Source organism: Mytilus edulis, chromosome 4 (genome assembly GCF_963676685.1).
Source record: "Mytilus edulis chromosome 4, xbMytEdul2.2, whole genome shotgun sequence".
Classification (NCBI taxonomy): domain Eukaryota; kingdom Metazoa; phylum Mollusca; class Bivalvia; order Mytilida; family Mytilidae; genus Mytilus; species Mytilus edulis.
The window spans coordinates 45,801,175-45,821,124 of record NC_092347.1 but is presented as its reverse complement, the minus strand read 5'-3'; the positions used below and the strand labels follow the sequence as shown (position 1 = coordinate 45,821,124).

Below are 19,950 nucleotides of genomic sequence, written 5' to 3'. Positions count from 1 at the left end.
AGAGTTAGTAACCTATATAACTTCTGTTTGTTTTGATCGCACATTGTAGGTATTATAATGGAATTTCATGCGACTTCTTAGAAAATGGGAGGTTAAGCTAGCTCCAAAATCAGGTTTAAACCACCATTTTCACCATAAGAAAAATAAACGCCTGTAGGTACCAAGGCAGGAATATGACAGCGCTTTGACCATCGTTTGATGTTTTGAATTTTTGATTTTGCCATTTGTAAAGGGACTTTACGTTAAATTTGACACACCATTTATAACTAATGCACTAAAAAAGTCCGAGCGAGAACAATTTTCAAGAAATATGCATATTAAGAAATGTCATTTTGGGAATTCAATATTGTAGGCAAAAGATTATGAGAAAGAATACAATTTTTAAATATTAATTATAATAAACCAACCTTTTTTTAATTAAAGGGGAAATTCTGTATACATTAATGAAACAGCAACCAAACGACACAAACATTAATTTAAAAAATCATGAATTTATTTTATCTAAAATGAACATATGTTAACATTGTGAATTTTTAAATTAGATATTTGATTGCAGTTAGCGGTGTTTAAGTGACACTTAAAACGGTACATATTTCAAATTTAAAAAAATGATTAGATTTACATTATGCATTTAAAATTCAAGGAAATAATATACAATCAAACATATTATTTTTTATAATACATTAAATATTTTGCACAGAACTTCTATATCTATATTGACAGTTATAGTACTAGACCTGCAACCATTACAAAATTGATGGTGATTAAAACGCTTTATTACGTTAAAAAATATTTAGCAGATAAAAGAAATTTATTAAATATGAATTCTTGATCGACATTCCAATATGATAACACACAGTAATTCATATACACTTTATCATTCTAGAGCCTGCTACCGGGTTATTAACCGGACATTGAAGTGAGATGATTCTAATCTATAAGCACTATTTTAAAAAGTTATATATTTAATGTACCACTAATATTAGTACAATCAGATTGCTATCAATCCAAATCGGGAAAATGAAAATAGTTCCGGCAATAAAGATATTGGTGTATTAGTTATTGTTAGCGATCGTTACCACTATTATAACATTGTTACCTTTAAAAGATAAGGATGCTTCAGATCACACTGTATGCCTTCATCCTGTTTATCGAGCTCAAGCTCGTTTATCATAGTCTTATACAGTTGCTGCATTGAGAGTTAGATGTAATTAACTTTTGACAATTTCAAACTAATGCTTTTCGCCGAAAAAAAATACAAAGGGAAAAGAATATTTGAGATCATGGTTTTTTTTAATTTTGAAAATTCGAACTCATTTGTTTAATTCAGAAAGAGTCACTGTCATGTTAAACCGTGTTTTCAAAGATAAAAAAAGTGATATTGCAGTTATTTTAAAAATATGTTAAACATGTCATTTTTTTTTATTCTCAATACTTTGTGATGCAATCTTTACAGTGTTTCAAACCAGTCAATATTTACATTGTTCCAGATACAGCCAATACCTTCTTAATTAAAAATGGATCATACAAATGAGGTCACATGAGTTTGGTTGGATTGTTTTCATGTAATCTAATAATAAGTCCTTGTAGGATATTTGTAAGGTTGCTTTCAGCTTTATCGGATCTAGAGGTCTTCTTTAGATCTATAAGGTTAAGATATTCAAATAAATATGACCCAATAAATCGTGAATCATAAAATAAGATGTAGTGTTCCGAATCCAAAGAATATTTTTGCTGATCGCAGGTTATTTTTTTTTATTATTCGGTTTTATTAGAACGCCAAAACTCTTATTAATATAAAAATATATAGAGTGCTCAACCCGTTAGCTTAATATCAATAGGTAAGTAAACGTTCATTATTTTTTTCTGCAGAAAACGACATCTTTTTTGCCTAAAAAGTCATTGTGAGTTATAATTCCTAAATAAGTATAAGAATCGTCACACTTTCATTACAATTTCTCATACAACAGAATTAACTTTTTTGTACCATATAAAAGAAGAAGATGTGGTATGATTGTCAATGATACATCTCTTCATTAGAGACCAAATGACATAGAAGTTTAAATTGTTTAAATTATGCTAATTAAAGCTTTTCTGGCTTTTAAACATAAACAACATTCATGTAAAAGGTTAAATAAGACTTGTGGAAAAATAATCGGATTATATAACTTGATAATTATAGTAGCAAATTGACAAGTTAGGAAATGAACATCCGTAAATTGATACAAACATGAGGTTAAAGATGTTGACAAAGTAAATGATACTAATTTCGTCTTGCCACCTACAACTTCTTTGAAAAGTAAATTGAGAGCTAAAAATGCAGTTGACGGGGAAACTTACAAACTAGGTCTCTAACAAAATCTGGATAGAGATACATGTGTCTTATAAACATAATCAACTGATATATAAAGTGTTACCCTTTTGAATTGATTGATTGATATCAAATGGCATATATTCATCCTTATTCAGGAGCAGACGAATTGGTAGGTCATGCAAAGTGGATTGATTAGATTTGGCAGTGTTTTGCAATATGTCGCGTTTACACGTGCCACTGTCCTTACACGAGTTTAACAAAAAACTAATTCGTGTGTGTTTTTACATCCACACGGCTAAACAGACGCCCGAGAGCTTTCTTTATCGTGGGTTTAACATGTTTCTATACTTCCAGTCAATGTAAGAGTAAGAATGAGAGAAAAAGAAGAAATATATTGAAACATTTGAAACATGAATTTGTAATTATTTATTTAAATAAACTTGATGAAAATACACGTTACTCGTTTAAAGCAACATCATATTATGTTTTGACAGTTGGAATGCTGTGACATTCAATCACCTCTTTTGCAAGTACATTCTGTTTCGAAGCATATACGCATGTTGGATGTCGGCATAGTATTTTCCGATTTTTTTTCCATTTCTGATGAATAGCTATTTTTTTTTAGGTAAACTATTACATTAACTTTAATTACAGTTCTTAATCTTACTCTAAATGTTAAATCAATTGGAATAATTTTTAATTAAACTGTTCGGTTAAACCCCAAAATAACTAAAGCGTGTGTTAAATTACTAGTTTATAATTTCCAAAGTTACCATAGCGACATGTCAAACCGGTTCGACCATTTACAGCTTTGAAAAAGAAAAAAAAAAGGAATAAGATAAAACCATCAATTTACTTTTAATTGATTAAAAGTGTTTTTCTTTAACAGTATAGCGACCTTTAAAGTTAATTACAAGTTACCATTTTTGAACTGTGTTTTATGGAACAGGAAATTATATTTGACATGATTTTGTTGCGAGAAAAGAATAGTCTCGTGAAACAGTTTTCCCACAAATTATTCTATAATCAAAAGTAATACGATTGACTTATTAGATCATCGACCGCCATTCTACAGTACAATATGCAATTATTCTAATTATCGCCGTCTGTTAAGTCATCTTTGGTGTCTAGTAATGTATTAATGTCCTATTTGACGAAGAGAAACAATTTAAACGAGAACCTTACAAATCGATGTTGGTCGTACGGAATCTCTTCTGACATCTCAAAAATTTATATTTGAATTCAATTATGTATTGACTGAACTACTGATAATGAGCGAATTAGTGTCCTATTTACAGTATAGCGAGTTAACATGGAAGGGAATGAGCAAATTGGATAAAAAGAGATATAAGGTGAACGTCATTGTCATAGCAACCAAACAATACCAACAGAGTCTTCTTCATATCAATTTGCATTATTTGGTCATTGAAAAGCGCTGACATCGTATAGCAACTTCGACAAATTGTTACTGATAAAATTCAATTCAGTAGTAAGAGATGACCATATTACTGACACAGAAACACTAGCGAGTTTGTTTGAGTCAAAACATGTAGAAAACAGTGAAACAATATTAATGGTCATGTCTAACATTAAGGACTTTTTATAAAAATGGTCGGTTGATCATGAACTGTGTGGTATTTTGTGTAATCCCTTGTTTTATCATTTGATTTTGCCATTTGATTAGGGACTTTTCGTTTTGAATTATCCTCGGAGTTCAATATTTTTGTGATTTTACTTTTGACATCAAAACGCATTTAATTAAGTATCACAATTATAGATCAATACTAAACTGCAGTAAAAGCTCAGTTACTAAAAATGGTATGTCATCTGTTCTGAATCCATGCAAGGTTCAAAATGCTTGGCATCAGAAAATGAAAAATCAATCATAACTTGGGAAATTTCACAACCATGACAAGGTACACTTACATATAAAGTGTTATGACTGAAGAGAAACAAGCTGTGAGATGCTTCACGGAATGCATTGTTTGTCTCGATGAATTATCAAAAGGAGTAGGTTCAGTAAGACCCCTTTTTGGCCCCAAAATATAGCAGTTTTACAAAATTGTGATAATGTAATCATGAAGCTATTTATTGGAAAGTAAAATGATTCTGCTACATAAATATGGGCTGTTTTTGACAATACAATGCACATATATCGGGTACTAGCATCATAAAGTCATGCTAAATTATTGAAATCTTCACAAAATTAGCATTTTAGATAAATTTTAGACGGTTTCTGTCTAAAAATGAAAGTGGCCGCATTCGTGTTCATTCATTATATTGAAATGCAAGTTGTATTTGACGATAATACATAATATATATAAAGGTTGAGGATGAACACGGATGCGGCCACTTTCATTTGTGACAAAAACCAGCTGAAAAGTGACGATTTTTGGTAAATTTGATAGATTTTTCATAATTAAGCTTGAATCGGAGCGTTTTTAATGACTTAATCAGTTAAAATCTTTCACAAAAACTAATTAAATCAATTGAAATAGACACTTAAGTGTTTAAAAAGTGTTTAAAATATTTCGTCAGATGAACTTGAAAATTGAGGCCAAAATCGGCCCTTATCGGACCTACTCCTTTGGTATACTTTAGAGTGCATTTTATTTGCATTACAATCACTTAAACAGGTTATGATTCATTAATACTTCCTACTTACCCAATCAGCAATTAACTATAGGTGCTCTTTATCTGTTTTGTGGTGTTTTTTTTATGTACATTGCTATATCCAAAATTTGATCTTCAACACCACTGAAGATACGGCCAATATGGTGTACAAGTACTCGGTCACGTTCACTTATTTTTGTCCATCTGATGAGTTAAGCCTTTTTCAATTGATTTTTATAGTTCGTTCTTATGTTGTACTGTTATACCACTATCCCAGGTTAGGGGAGGGTTGGGATCCCACCAACATGTTTAACCCCGCCACATTATGCATGTATGTGCCTGTTCAAAGTCAGGAGCCTGTAATTCAGTGGTTGTCGTTTGTTTATGTGTTACATATTTGTTTTTCGTTCATCTTTTATATAAATAAGGCCGTTAGTTTTCTCGTTTGAATTGTTTTACATTGTCATTTCGTTGCCTTTTATAGCTGACTATGCGGTATGGGCTTTGCTCATTGTTGATGGCCGTACGGTGACCTATAGTTGTTCATTTCTGTGTCAAGTGGTACCGTGTGGACGGTTGTCTCATTGGCATTCATACCACATCTTCTTTTTTATATGAAGTTAAATTCTATATATCTTGTATATTTGTATTCTAGCCAGTGAGCTTTTCAATTTATCAAATACCAGGAGATAATTAAATGCTCTAATACCACTAGGTTATTGACTCAAACTTAATACAATTATTCATATAATGAATATCCGTAATAGTTAGATGACCTTGAACTTTCTATCGAGAGGTACTTGAACAGTGCAAATAGTTAAATTTCCCGTATAATCACAGCAATTGACGTTTAACAACAAACAATAACAGAATATTTAGATAATTGACAGAGTTCAGCATATTAACCTCATCAATTTCTAGTTCTGTCAGTGCCATGTAGTTGTATGATGCATTAGCTCTCTTGTTTCTTACAAATTTTCTGCTGTTTTTGTAAATAACATTTACACAATGTACTTTTCTAAATGGAAATGATATTGATACTAATGACTATCATATACTTATGATTTTACGATTAAAAAGACTTTGATATATTTGTACCGAAATAATACTTTGATTATAGATATAACGCTGTCGACTTTTGATAATATAGCAATAATACCAGCAGGAAAATTCAAATTAGAGGATAATCTCTAATTCCTCAAACTCATACAAACTAATAATAGTTAAAAAAAAAAAAAAAAGCATTATGATATAAAGTAATGGAAATAAAATATGGTTTTTCTAGCATAATCCTTTTTTGGTGTTTAATAGTAATGCGTTCACGTTGAAAGTATAAAACAGAAAACAATTTAAGGTCTTTCTCATTAATATATACAACTGCTGTCAATTGTCTGGACATGATAGAATAATATGTTTAATACAATAGGGGCGTATTTTTAAAATAACTAGGGGCGTGACAAATAACAGAATGTCACTTCTAGTGAAATGTAAAAGCTTAGTGCTCGTACAATGGTTCCAAACATTCACTGATTCTATGTATTTTTTCTGTAATGCAAAAGAATATTTCTACTTCAGGGTTTTGCAAAATCACATCCCTTCCCTTGTCATATAATAAAGCTTCATTAAGTACTCTAATATATATATTTTCTAATTTATATGGGAATATTATATGTACATTATAGTATGTCCTAGAATTAAATTATGCAATAAAATGCAAACATTGTTCTCTCCCGGTTTTCACAATGTCACTTTTTTTTTGTGTGAAGGAAGAATTTTATTTCACAAACTAAATAAATTTATATGGTCGCTAAGTACTGTCCGATAAGTATGACCGAACAGCTTTTACTCTCTGGCGCAAATACAAAATTTCAATCCTGGTATCTATGATGAGTTTATTTACATATAAACGGATTGAATTCATTTAAAGTGCTTATAATAGATTAACCTTCACCAGTAACGCTTAACCTACCTACATATTTGTAAGTCATGGATGTGGGATTTGTAAATACATTTATCTTACCTCCTATAGATTTATGGAGATATGATTGGTTAATGAACTACACGTGATGACTATATATATAATTGATATAGGGTGTCCTAAAAAATACATAGTTAGTTATAATATAGGGTTAGCAACGATATAGGGTTAGTAAGAAGTTACTTTCCTTTCAAAACAAAAAAGATGCCTCAACATTTTATAATTCACCAGGGTGTTGAGGGAAAATCTGAAAGGATTCAGCAGACGAAGAAATTGATGATGAAAGGTTGAAATAAGTTCATAAAACATAATTAAAGCTAACAAGTTGTTATTGTTGGAATATCAAAACAAAACAAAGAAATCTGAAAGTATTCAACAAACGAAGAAATTGATACATGCAAAATGATGAACGATTGAAATAAATTCATAAAACAAATTTAATGCTAAAAAGTTGTTATTGTTGGCATTTGTTTTCTGTATAGACAAATGGAAGTAGGATCCTAATACTAAGTATTTAAGATTTGATCACTTTGATAGACCGCTAGCCAAAATACCACATGTGAAGATAGTCGGTAAGATAAATTCGTTACACGTTAGGTGTGTTAGTGACCTAATACGATATATATATATGGGGTGACTCAATATAGAATCCACTTATACATAAAAAGAAATAGATATATTTAGATCAACGTGTAAAAACTTATCGATATTCGAACAAACGATTTTGTTATCAATAAATTAAAAGCAAACTTAATATTATTCTAATATACATATACATATTCATAGATCTGCAATCGGTCGAAACATGTACCTTAACATTGCACAACGTCATGCTTTTCTCTGACAGTTTATGACGTATTTGCACTAAATATATTATGAAAGACAGACATCATTGAATAATGTTTTTATTGGTATTAATATTGATTTTGTTATCAGCAAACTAAAACTAAATATTATTGTTATATACATATACATATACATAGATCTACAATCGGTCGAAACATGTACCTTAACATTGCACAACGTCATGCTTTTCTCTGACAGTTTATGACTTATTTGCACTAAATCTATATTGGATGTTGGATGTGTACTGATTGACAATTTAGTCTTAGGGGTATGATTATTTTTATTAGTTGTTAGTGGCTTTGAACTAGTTGTCAGTAACTACGAGTACTCCCAGATCCCCCTTGTTGTCTTTTTGTTGTGGGATATACAAGTACCCGGCCACGTCCACTCCGTTTAGTATTTCTATTTGTATCCATCTGAGTTGAGCATTTTTCAACTGATTTTTATAGTTAGTTCTTCTGTTGTACTGTTACATCACTGTCCCAGGTTAGAGGGTGGTTGGGATCCTGCTAACATGTTTAACCCCGCCATAATATGTATTTATGTGCCTGTCCAAAGTCAGGAGCCTGTAATTCAGTGGTTGTCTTTTGTTGATATGAACATATTTGTTGTTCGTTAATTTTTAGTACATAAATTAGGCCGTTAGTTTTCTCGATTGAATTGTTTCACATTTGTCATTTCGGGACCTTTTATAGCTGACTATGCGGTATGGGCTTTGCTTATTGTTGAAGACCGTACGGTGACCTATAGTTGTTTATTTCTGTGTCATTTGGTCTCTTGTCATTTACAATCATAGCACATCTTCTTTATTATATTTTAACACTGTAATACAAATTTGGACATTGTTATGCACATTTATGGTTCAAAATATTGTTTTCTCTCTCTGACTGTTACAAGCGTCCTTTTACTGATTGTTTTTTCATATTCTTTGATGCATGTTTATTTTATAAGTTGTTATTGGCTTTGAACTAGCTTACAGTAAATTCGAGTACTCTCAGAGTGGTATTTCGAGTTACTAATCCTTTTGTTAGTTGGATGTTTTCGGTGCTTTGTTTCTATCTGCGTCAAGCCTTTGCAACATATTTTTATAGTTTGTTGTCATTTGATGCTTATACACCAAGGTCCAAAGTAAGAGATAGGGTTTTAAACTTTCCTTAATACTTTAAACCGTGTGGGCCTATCAGGAGCCTGCAATTCTGTGGTCCATTGTTGCGTGCACATCTTGTATTTTTTTCTTGTTTTGAACGTACATAAATCTTCCTGACCGGTTTGTTCGTTTGTTCGTATGAGGCTGATGTCACACATGAACGTCTTAGGGAGAAAGGAAAGAAGTTAAAAATATCATTTAGCTTTACTTTCCGCTATGAAGGAGATTTTCTCTCACTAAATAATTCAAAATGTGCTGACTATGTTGAACGCATCTAATCCATCGAAACTAGAGATAAAGGATACAACAGATACAGTTAATAGATATAGGAAGATGTTGCATGAGTGCCAATGAGACAACTCTCCATTCAAGTAACAAAACATTCCAGCAGCGTCTGCATACGGAGTATATATCTCCAAATTGATACTATATTCTAGGGCTTGTATTTCCTATCATGATATATCTTGATGAAGTGTTGCTGCTCACAAGGAAGCTATTAAACCACGAGTTCCGAATGACAAAGTCGAAATAACCCCTTCGTTAATTTTACGGACGCCATCTTCGAATTAGACTATTAACCGGGTAAGAAATAACACTAGCAACATGACGGGTGCTACATGTAGAGCAGGACGTACCCGCTTACATTTCCGGAGCACCTGATATTACCCAGAGTTTTTGTTGAGGTTCGTGTTGCTTAGTCTTTCGTTTGTCATATTGTGTCTTGTGTAGTATTGTTTGTCTGTTTGTCTTTTTCTTCTTTAGACATGCGTTGTCAGTTTATATTCAATCTATGAGTTTGAGTGTCCCTCCGGTATCTTTCGCACCTCTTTTGCTTACTTCTACGCCATTTTGTCTCAATTTTTATCTTATTTTAACAAAGATGAAATGACTACCAAAAATAAAAATATATTTCAGCAGATTGTGACGAAGGAAGTAATAAATTCTGAACCGTATTGATTTTTTTTTTAGCTTTGAAGGAAAATGTCGCTGTTGCTTGCCAAAGTTCCATTTTAATTACTGTTAACAGCTTTCTACTGGCGTGACAAGTTGCATATTTTATATAAAAAAAAAGCGTTGAAATTAAAATCATTTCTCTAATAAATATATTGACTAGACTTGATAAAGGCTGATATCAAAGTCATTTATCTTATAAAGTAATGAAATTTCATCTCGGATAACATTTAAACAGACTAATTATATCACACATGCAGACTTATAAAAAAAGTTGGCTGATGCCACGCGACATGGAAGTAAACTGTAACACAATACTTTATTTAAGTAGTTCTTAAAAATAGCCATATTCTTGTTGTATATTTGTATATTAACAATATGGCTAAGTTTGTTTAAGTCGATACAACAGACGTATTTATACAATCATAAGTCAATTTGCTCCATGCACTTTTGGTATAAGAACAAAAAGAACATTGACTCCAACTTTATCAGCTGTATATTATTCAAATAATTCTGCCACAGTCTGGTAGTTAAATAGTTACGTAATCAATCTTCAGTAAATAATTTGATATATTATTAAACTCGGCGTCTACTCGAAAAATACAATATAGAATAATCAAAAATATATTATATATATTGGAAAATTAGAAAGCGCAATTCTGGAAATGTTACAAGTGAAATAACGTTGTAGTCACCATCTAATGGACTCTGTTTTATATAGTTATATAAGGTACAATTATTCATTTAGTTATATAAGGTACAATTATTTATTCTGTCAAACAGGGTGACAACTGAAATAATGTATGGCAATGCGATACTAGCTACAAATACTATTGCATTTAACACTGATTCCCATCTTCAAAAGGCCAAATAATTGCTAAATTAGAAGGTCCTTGCGGCTGAAATAAAGATTAAAGAAAGGACACCAACAGCAGCATCAAATGTACGTTTGTAAAAGAGGAACATAAGAAACCAGAGAGTCAGTCAAACTCACAGATCGAAAGCCAACTTCTTTCCTGAATATAAAATTAAATTACTCTTTGTCGCTGCTGACTTCCCCAGAACATGATTTGCTGGTAGAAACATAATTACCTTAATTCCCTTATTATATCTTTCAGGTGTCAATCAAAGCAGAAAGAACTTGCTTCAACTAATTGTTGTAAGAGAGCACTTTGAATAATTATGTTTTGAATGAATAAGGTTTATGTCGTAAACTGTATAGAGATCTATATGAATGATTTCTACGTTTAGAGGAGACCAGCACGTAGCCACTGCCTTTTGGCAATTCTCTTTATATGAATTAGGAATTAAGTTAGGGAGCTACCATTTGATTTTTAGGGGGGCTAGGATGAAAAATAAGCAGGACAGGAGTTTTGAGTTAAAAAAAAAAAAGGCAGGATGAGCAACTTGGTAAAAAAAAAGGCAGGATGACAATTTGTGTAAAATAAGTCAGGATACACTAGTAAAAAAAAGGCAGGACAGAGATTACAACTAAAAAAAAAAGCAGGACAAAATTTTTCATCCTAGCTCCCCCCCCCCCCCCCCCCCAATAAAAATCAAATGGTGGCTCCCTTAAATAATGTCTTTTATTACATCTCGACATTTGTTTGTTTCTGCTATAATGACAATGATGATTAGAACCTAGGTAATTATTTAAGGTATACATGTAGTCCTTGTCTTTTGATAAAAGTATTTTTTCAATGGATGTCTGCGAAAAGTAATATTGATGGAAATGCAGTCATATATCCGAGCATTTGACAATGGATTAAACTTATTTTTATTTAGATTAAGAAAATGAGATTCGGGGGTAAAAATTAAGGCTACACAGCAAAACAATTAAAACCAAATAATCTGTACTGTTTTTCGCTGAACATCATCTGACTATTTCACGCATATTCAGGACAAGAACGAATAAAACAACATGAAGAAACTATTGGATTTCCAAGTGTGATTCTATTTAGATGAAGAACTGTTAGGCCTACTCAATAAGAACTGTAAAAATATTTAAATTATCTGAGTTATCATACGTTATCATATAATTTTTATGTTTAGAATCAAAAACATGTCTGTCTGTTTTGTTGTAAAACAGTCGTAATAATAAGATAAAATTAAATATTCCTCTCTTCATTTAAATGAAAAATCTTCCAAATAATTTGAAATTCTGTCTCAAAAGTGGCTTAATTAATAATATTCCAGATGGAGAGTTTTCTGCGTATTTTACGATAATAGATGTAGAAATACACCCCTCCTACCATCATAAAGATTAAAAATGTCTTTAGCCTAGATATATATTTATATTGAATTTACACACATTTTAGATCGATGGTCTATTCAATATAAGGTCAAAGAAATTAATTAGGCATTGAACTGAAAGTGAACGTACTTAAGACTCCTAATAACTTTTTGATCGACCCTTCATCCTTTAAAGCACTTCATTGGAATTCAGTCCAAATCACAATGTATCACGGATCTGATTTTTCCCACTGTGAAGAATGATTGCAAATCAACTTTCTCATTGCTGTACAATTACCTACCAGTTAGATATTTATTAAATTGTTAACTAACAAATAACGACGCAATAAAGGTCACAGTACGGATTCTAGCGAACAGTAAATTTGATTAGTAGAATACCAATATTTGTCTGATTTACTTTTTTTCAGCTTACTCTGAAAACTATCTTATGTTTCATAGCTTCAATAAAGAACAACTTAAAATGATATGTCATGTGTGGTTTGATCAAGTTGTTCTGAGATACGTGACATTTGACGAGTTCCAAAAAGTGGAAAATATCTTATATCACTCTATTGTAGACTATATTTCTTACCACTTACATTTCTTTAAAAAAAACTTACCACAGATATGTGTTTTTATAGTCTAAATTTGGTTGGAGCTGAACAAATGAAATGCTGCTGAATTCTGCTGTAAACAAAAGGGACTTCATATAGGGAATCGCAGAATAAAACCTCATTTTATGGTTTAAATCCTGTACAACTCTTTCGTATTATAATATCATATTTAATGAATTTTAAGAAAGTATTACGCGTATTGTTAATAAAGAATTTAGAGAATTAATAAAGAATTTAGAGAATTAATAAAGAATTTAGAGAATTAATAAAGAATTTAGAGAATTTGCTAGTTACTCAATGAATGGAGTATTTATTCCACCTAGTTTAAAAAAAAATACAACTTCCCATATTATTCAACTGTTCCTTGTAGACAACGTACATGTATCAACAACCTAGTTTTGTCTTATTTAAGGACACTATACCAAGGACGTATTTATTGGTTTTTTTTTTACGGACAACGTGCTAACAATCTATCTTTGTCGTATATATAAAGGACAATATACCAATAATTTATTTTTGTCTTGAAGCAATGAAAGTAAATTTCTATAGATTGTGTAACATGTTTTTACGATTATAAACCAGCAGAGATTAACGATATAACCTTTCTGTTATGAAAAAAAATCATCATCTGTCATTATTTTTGTATGATTAATAATTATGCAATAATTCTTAAGTGACTTCCGAAGGATAACGACATCACTTAAGAATGCATTAATTGGTATCTTGATACCAGAGTTCATCTGAATGTCAATAACACATCGTTGACAAGATGAAGAGTGGCACATGTTGCGCATCAACTGCTTATAACGTTGCCTATCTTCTTTGGATTAAGTCTTTCAATGTCTCCTTTGATATTTTTTTATTTTTTTCAACCGAATTTAGACCGTATTCAAACATTTGAAACAACAATACTAGTATTGATCCAAAATGCAAAGTATCTGTAAATGGAAAATATATCGTTATTGTTCCAGCAAATACAAATTGCTGTTAAATGCATCATATTTTACGGACTGTCTAACTAAATAAGACATGTCATTTAACCTCGGGCATTTAACACAATGGATCACAATAAACTGTGGATTATAAGCATCTGTCGTTTTGTTTTGCCAAATCATTCAATCTTAAACGTAATGCACATCTGCCAGATTTCCCATATATAATTATTGACTTATTGTTATTGTTGTTTGATAAACGTCCAGTGGCAAGCGTTTGATGCATTTTACGTGAACAAGTCAACAATAAATTTAATAGGTACATTTTAGGATCTGTAAGGATGGACGTTTTTTTTTAATGAGAAACCTAATCTGTCTAATTCAACGAATAATCGGAAGTTGAAAACACATTTTTTATCTCCCATGTGTTAGAAAATATTTAAATGCGGAATCTAGGTATTAGTATGTAAATTGTAAGGCCAATTTTGACGGATTGATTTGTGTACCAATAGCACGATTTTTAGAAATAAAAACTTACATGTACATTCATTAAGTCAATGGAAAATATGAATACTCATTAAAGAGTTGCCAAACTAACAGATACATAATAAACTGAATTCGCAATGAACAATCGTCTACATGTACCGAATAACTATAGTATCATGGCTCACTGTTCGACAGTAGATTAACGCGGCGTAAAGTTTGGACCAGGATACCAGGCTACATACAGTAGTGAAAACTATAAATCATCACGAGCTTAGATAAGCTGTAAGTCAATTCAAAATTAGACATTTTCTTGTCTAACAAAAGATAGATGTTTAGCGCTCTATAAAACAAGTCCACCCCTACCCCTAAAAGTGTTCTGAGCTGCATGAAACAAGAGGTTCTCCTACCACTGGAAGTGCTCTGCGCTCTTTAACACAAGCAGTCCACCCTACCTCCGGACATGTTAGGTGCTCTATGAAACAAGAAGTCCACCCCTACCATCGGTGGTGGTGCGCATACACATTAAGAGCAAAATATAAGTAGAGGAAACATTACATTTGTCTTCAATGATGTTCGCAGAAAATGGAAGAAAGAGCATTATAAATGTAAATTTAATTTGTTGTTATATATTCTGATTCCTTCATGTTCAACTGTTATTGAACTACATATGACAACGCTATGAAGAGTGTAAGCATAACAAGTGTGATATCATCCAGTTCAATTGTATTTTATATTATGACTTGCGAATCAATTCATACTTGTATCCCCAAAAATAAAGAGGAAGTGAAAAACAAACTTTACTGTAAGTATAATTTCGAAATGTAACTTTGAATTACACTGGTTATCTTTGCTCATGAAATAAAGATAGAAAAATATGTTGAATGGATTGCGTGTGTAGCGTAACGTCCAGTGGCTAATATTGCATGCATGTTCAGGACAATTAAAATCCTACAAATGAAATCAATATTATATTGATACATGTATTTGAAGTCATTCATAAAATGAATCAATATCTTGAATAACATGCAGTTTTGGGTTTTCTTCGTTTCTCTATGAACCAATGACGTCGAAGTCATTTTTAAATTACCTTTTAAATTAGATAATATAATCCGGAATAAAACTAATGTTATTTATTTTTAAATATAAACTTGTCAATACGAACAATATCAATTGATAGCAGTGATGAGCGACAGCTATATAAAACAAACAAATTAAACATGTCAAACAAATAATCCATTGAACATTTGAACAAGCAAGACAATCTTTCTAACACGTTTATTTGTAATTATCGCATCACATTTGTATCCATGCAGCTTGTTTCAAAGTGCCAAGTAGACTAAGAAGAATTTAATCCTCGTTTCTTGCTTTAATGATAATATTGACGGTTAGGTTAATAATTTACTGTTACATTAGATCACAAATTTAAAAAGAATTAAATAAATAAGTACAAACAGAAGAATACTATATTTGAAGTAACTTAATTTATCTTAAAAATTGCCTCATTTTTATAGTTTATTTTAACTTAAAAATCTTTCAAATAAAAAGTTTTATATTAGTATTATTGCAATTTCTTTTTCATCCGGTAAACAGCCTTTCCTCACGTTGAGGTTTAAGCAAGCGTTAAAGGTTTGTTTGTTTAAAATCTGTTGTCTTCAATTGTCATTATACATGGATATAAAGTCTATGAAATGCTTCGATGGAATTTTTGTACTTGAACGTTAGTCCCCCCATCTACAAGTGCAATATTCGTTATTAATGTACCTCCTGAAAACCTTGCATACACAATTCCAAAACAATTTAAGTAAAAATGTCAATTTTAGATGTTTGCAGAACAATAAGTTCCATTACTTCAAGCGTTAAACAAATAAAAACGTATTCTATTATAATATTCAATTAGTTGTTCAGGAAAGCACCATTTACAAATTCAAAGCATGGTTGCACATTTGTACAGTATCTTGATTACCTTTCACAAGTGATTTAAGACGCTACTTACCAGATACCAAAGTACTTGAAGTTTTTCATTTATTTCTAATGTGTGTGATGAACTACCAGGAATAGATACTTGAATTATGCATGTTTTTGAAGGACCTTGAAGAAACAAATGCTAAATTCAAGTATCTGTTTCTGGCAGTTCATAACACACCTTAGGTGTTTGATTTTACTCGCAATGGAGATAATTCGAAACATAAAATAAGATCACATGCGCTACTCTTGTAGCACCTGGTTGTTATAGAACTTCGACATCTGCATATCTCCATTAAATGATTAATCAAATTTTGTTTGCCTACCTCATGCAGATCATATTACAAATGTAGCTACGAAGACGCATTGCAGATCATTGCCTGTAGTGTTTTTTTAAAACAAAATGTAAGAGATCTAGAGCATGTATACTCAAATTGCTGTGTACGAAAATAATCTAGAAGTGTATCAAAATTCATCGTATAAATGTAAGCACTTAAATTAGGTGACAAACTTCTTATTCTTTTCTGGATCTTTACACCCTTTATAGGGTAACCATACTTTCGTATGTCAAACATGGACAGAAATAATCCCTAACTTCCGTATTATATTGGGAATGAATATCATATTTAAGACCAAAACAGGCATGATTTGTTTGATAGTTGTAGGTTAAATCATATAGGAAGGAATGCGCCATGAGAGAAAGACTGTTCAATGTTTTGTCACCAATACAATTCGTCATCCAGTTTTTACCAGTCAAGTTAAGTATGAAGTATAACCAAATTGCCTGAACACAGTGGCCAAATCAATTTAAGATTATAGATTCTCTTAATAATACATACAAACCAAAGAAAAAAGTAAGCGCTGTTTTCTTTCAAATAAATGATTTTCTTTAAACTTTTCCTATTACACATGCATGTATCTTTTCTAAATGGTTCATGTATTTGATAGAAATGCAGTAGCAGTGTAGTCCAAAACTGACCACGCATACAGGGAACGAATCATGACTGAACAAATATTAATTTAAAATCTCTAAGAACTCGTATTTTGAAGGAAATGAGTTTACAAATAAGTTGATTGAAAATAAAAGTTAATAATGATTCCAACATTTGTTTTGAAAAATGCTTCAACACAGGAATGGTTTTGCACGAAGCTTTAAGCACCACTTTGAAGGTATCGTAAGAATTCTAGATCTAAAGTGAGATGGGAAATCGAAATGGTGCAAAAAAAGTCATCAGGGCTTTTTATTGCACTTCTGCAGTTTTACTGTAAGCAAAATACCAAACGCTATATATATTATATACAAAACAGAAACATTACACGATTGGAATGCTGTTAACCTCAAGTACTAATTATATCATCATTTCTGCATTAAAATATTAATATTACATAATTAAGTCCTGTCATCATCAATTGCTCATTCGATGTTCTATTATATGCTATAATATTACGCATATTATCTTTGAAATAGTTAATTTTCCTTATGTCAGAAAACTTAAAACATAAAAAATAAACTACAGAAAAAATTTATAAAATAGCCCTACCTTGTGTAACTCATTGTCACTTCTTTCCTGCATTCATCCAGTTTTAAAAAATCTCAAGAATTCTGTGTAACTTTTTGAATAATCTAACGTTTTTATGTCGTATGACTTCTATAGTACATGCATTTTCTGATAATGACTAAATGTTTTACAATAATTCTTTCCGACACATATCGATCAACTGCAGGGTTCTCCACTGGTATCGTTAACTGTCGATATCGCGTTTGAACTGTCTTTAAGTTAGGAAGAACAACCGCGAAACATGTGAAAGCTTTAGACTGGTTAATTAACTTGCCAAATGGGAATATCTCGAAGACGGTCATTTATCAAATTAGTTCATAATGTGCCAGCAACAATATTTGGTTATCACTTGACAACCTTGTAAAATATAAACCAATAAAACACAAGATATAATCTAAAATACACCACAAATCACTAATTTCGGAAATGTTATTATAATAGACAAAAGAGATACACCGGAAGATAAATTTTATATCAAGATAAAATAAACATAACACCTAAGACCAGAAGATCTGTGTATGGTTAATATTGAATTCGATCTCTTACTTTGAATATTGTTTTTTATTAGTGATTCGCGATCGTTTATAAATAAAATACAACAGAATCGATTTCCTATTAGAAAAGAATGCTCTGTTTTAATTAATAGAGTATAGGATTTTGATAATCGTATTTTTTCCCTTACAAACGAACTTTTAAAATAGGGATACAGATATCAGAGATTGGTAAATAGTTATCAAAAGTACCAGGATTATAATTTTAAACGCCAGACGCGCGTTTCGTCTACACAAGACTCATCAGTGACGCTCAGATCAAAATAATTCAAAAAGCCAAATAAATACAAAGTTGAAGAGCATTAGAACCCAAAATTCCAAAAAGTTGTGCCAAATACGTTCGTTTACTTAAATTTGTCACAAATACAGAGATTTATTGTGGATCTATGCATCCAATCGTAGGGTTAATATATGGCATCAAGCATTCTATGGTGACATTATCTATTAACAAACAATCTTCGTTTTGAATTTACAGATTTATTGGAAACGGTTATAATCATGTTGTTTGTATTCAATTCTCATAGTTGAGAGCAATAGCCAGTAATAATGGCATCATTTCTATTCTATAAAATTCTTCTTGTACTCCTTTTGATGTTGCTATATGACGTCTTCTTTGAAGGACAGCAACCAATATTAGAATGTTGGACGGTCAAATGATTTATATCAGCAAGTGAAGTACATAATGTACGTTCAACTTGCTTTCATGGTATGTGTGCATCCATTGACGCAGAATGATATTGTTTGTTTAAGTTACCGATATTTCCGCATTGAATATTTTTCATGTACTTAAAAGGGTCGTCAAGTTGATTACTTATGCATTATTTGTGAGTTTTTCGTTATTGCTTTTACTTTTTAACAATATTCGCTTTGATTATTCATTTCTTACTTTAACTACTTTTAAGAGATATTGGAAAAAAGAGTGTGCCAACCGCAAACTAATCTATTTTAGGCCGTAATAATGCTGTAATACGTGTTCGGCTGGCCATAAGACCAAGTTAAATCCACCATTTGTCTTACAATTTCCTCTATGAAGTCAGGAATATAGCATGCGCAGTTGTTATCAAATAATTCGTTTCTATGTATCTTGCCGTTTGTTTTTGTTACACACTTAAAAGGAATTGTCCGTTAGATTAACAAAGACTCGGACCAGAGTGAAAGAGAGTTCAGAAATATTGTAAAACTGTTTACTCTAAAAAAACCTTTTGATTTTTAAATCCTGTAATTACCATTTCCCATGTGAAATTAAAAAAACGTCATCAAGAAATAACCCTTTACGCTTTTAAACATAAAAATCGTAGCACAAATAACAGCAAACGGACCCCTAAATCTGAAAAAAAATATAAACTAATCTATCGAACAAAAAAGTAAAATCTCTTTGCATTTTGACACCTATAATTTCATACATACCACCTTATTTGCCATCGTATCATGATTTTATACATGTACAGATGCTGTAAAGACCCTTGCCAAGTGAAAAATGTTGGAAAATGGTAATTTATCGAAGGTTCTGTACATTTTAAAATGTGAGCGTACCCATGGCCCACGGTAATATTCAAACCAGTCATTCCTAGGACAGATTTTTAAAGCAGTTTCGATGACCCATCGTTATATTTAATAATATCCGGTTAAAACATTTAAGACCGATTATAAATCCAGTTTTGAGAAAATATGCTTAAAAAATTACTGGACGCTGCATTGTAGAAAAAGAAGTAAATCGTTCGAAATGCAGGGTTACTTTCAAATAAATAGTCAAAGCTTCTAATAC

At 31.3% G+C, this 19,950-nt stretch overlaps 1 protein-coding gene across 1 annotated transcript in view; it reads right to left on the bottom strand.

Moving 5' to 3' along the window:
- LOC139519789 (galanin receptor type 1-like) overlaps nucleotides 1–17,951 on the bottom strand; it is a 145,013-nt gene extending 127,062 nt beyond the window's left edge. The window contains exon 1 of the mRNA XM_071312052.1: nucleotides 17,617–17,951. Coding sequence (XP_071168153.1) covers nucleotides 17,617–17,649 — 33 coding nt within the window. The 5' untranslated portion in view covers nucleotides 17,650–17,951. The remainder of the gene's footprint in view (nucleotides 1–17,616) is intronic.
- Nucleotides 17,952–19,950: the final 1,999 nt, after the last annotated feature.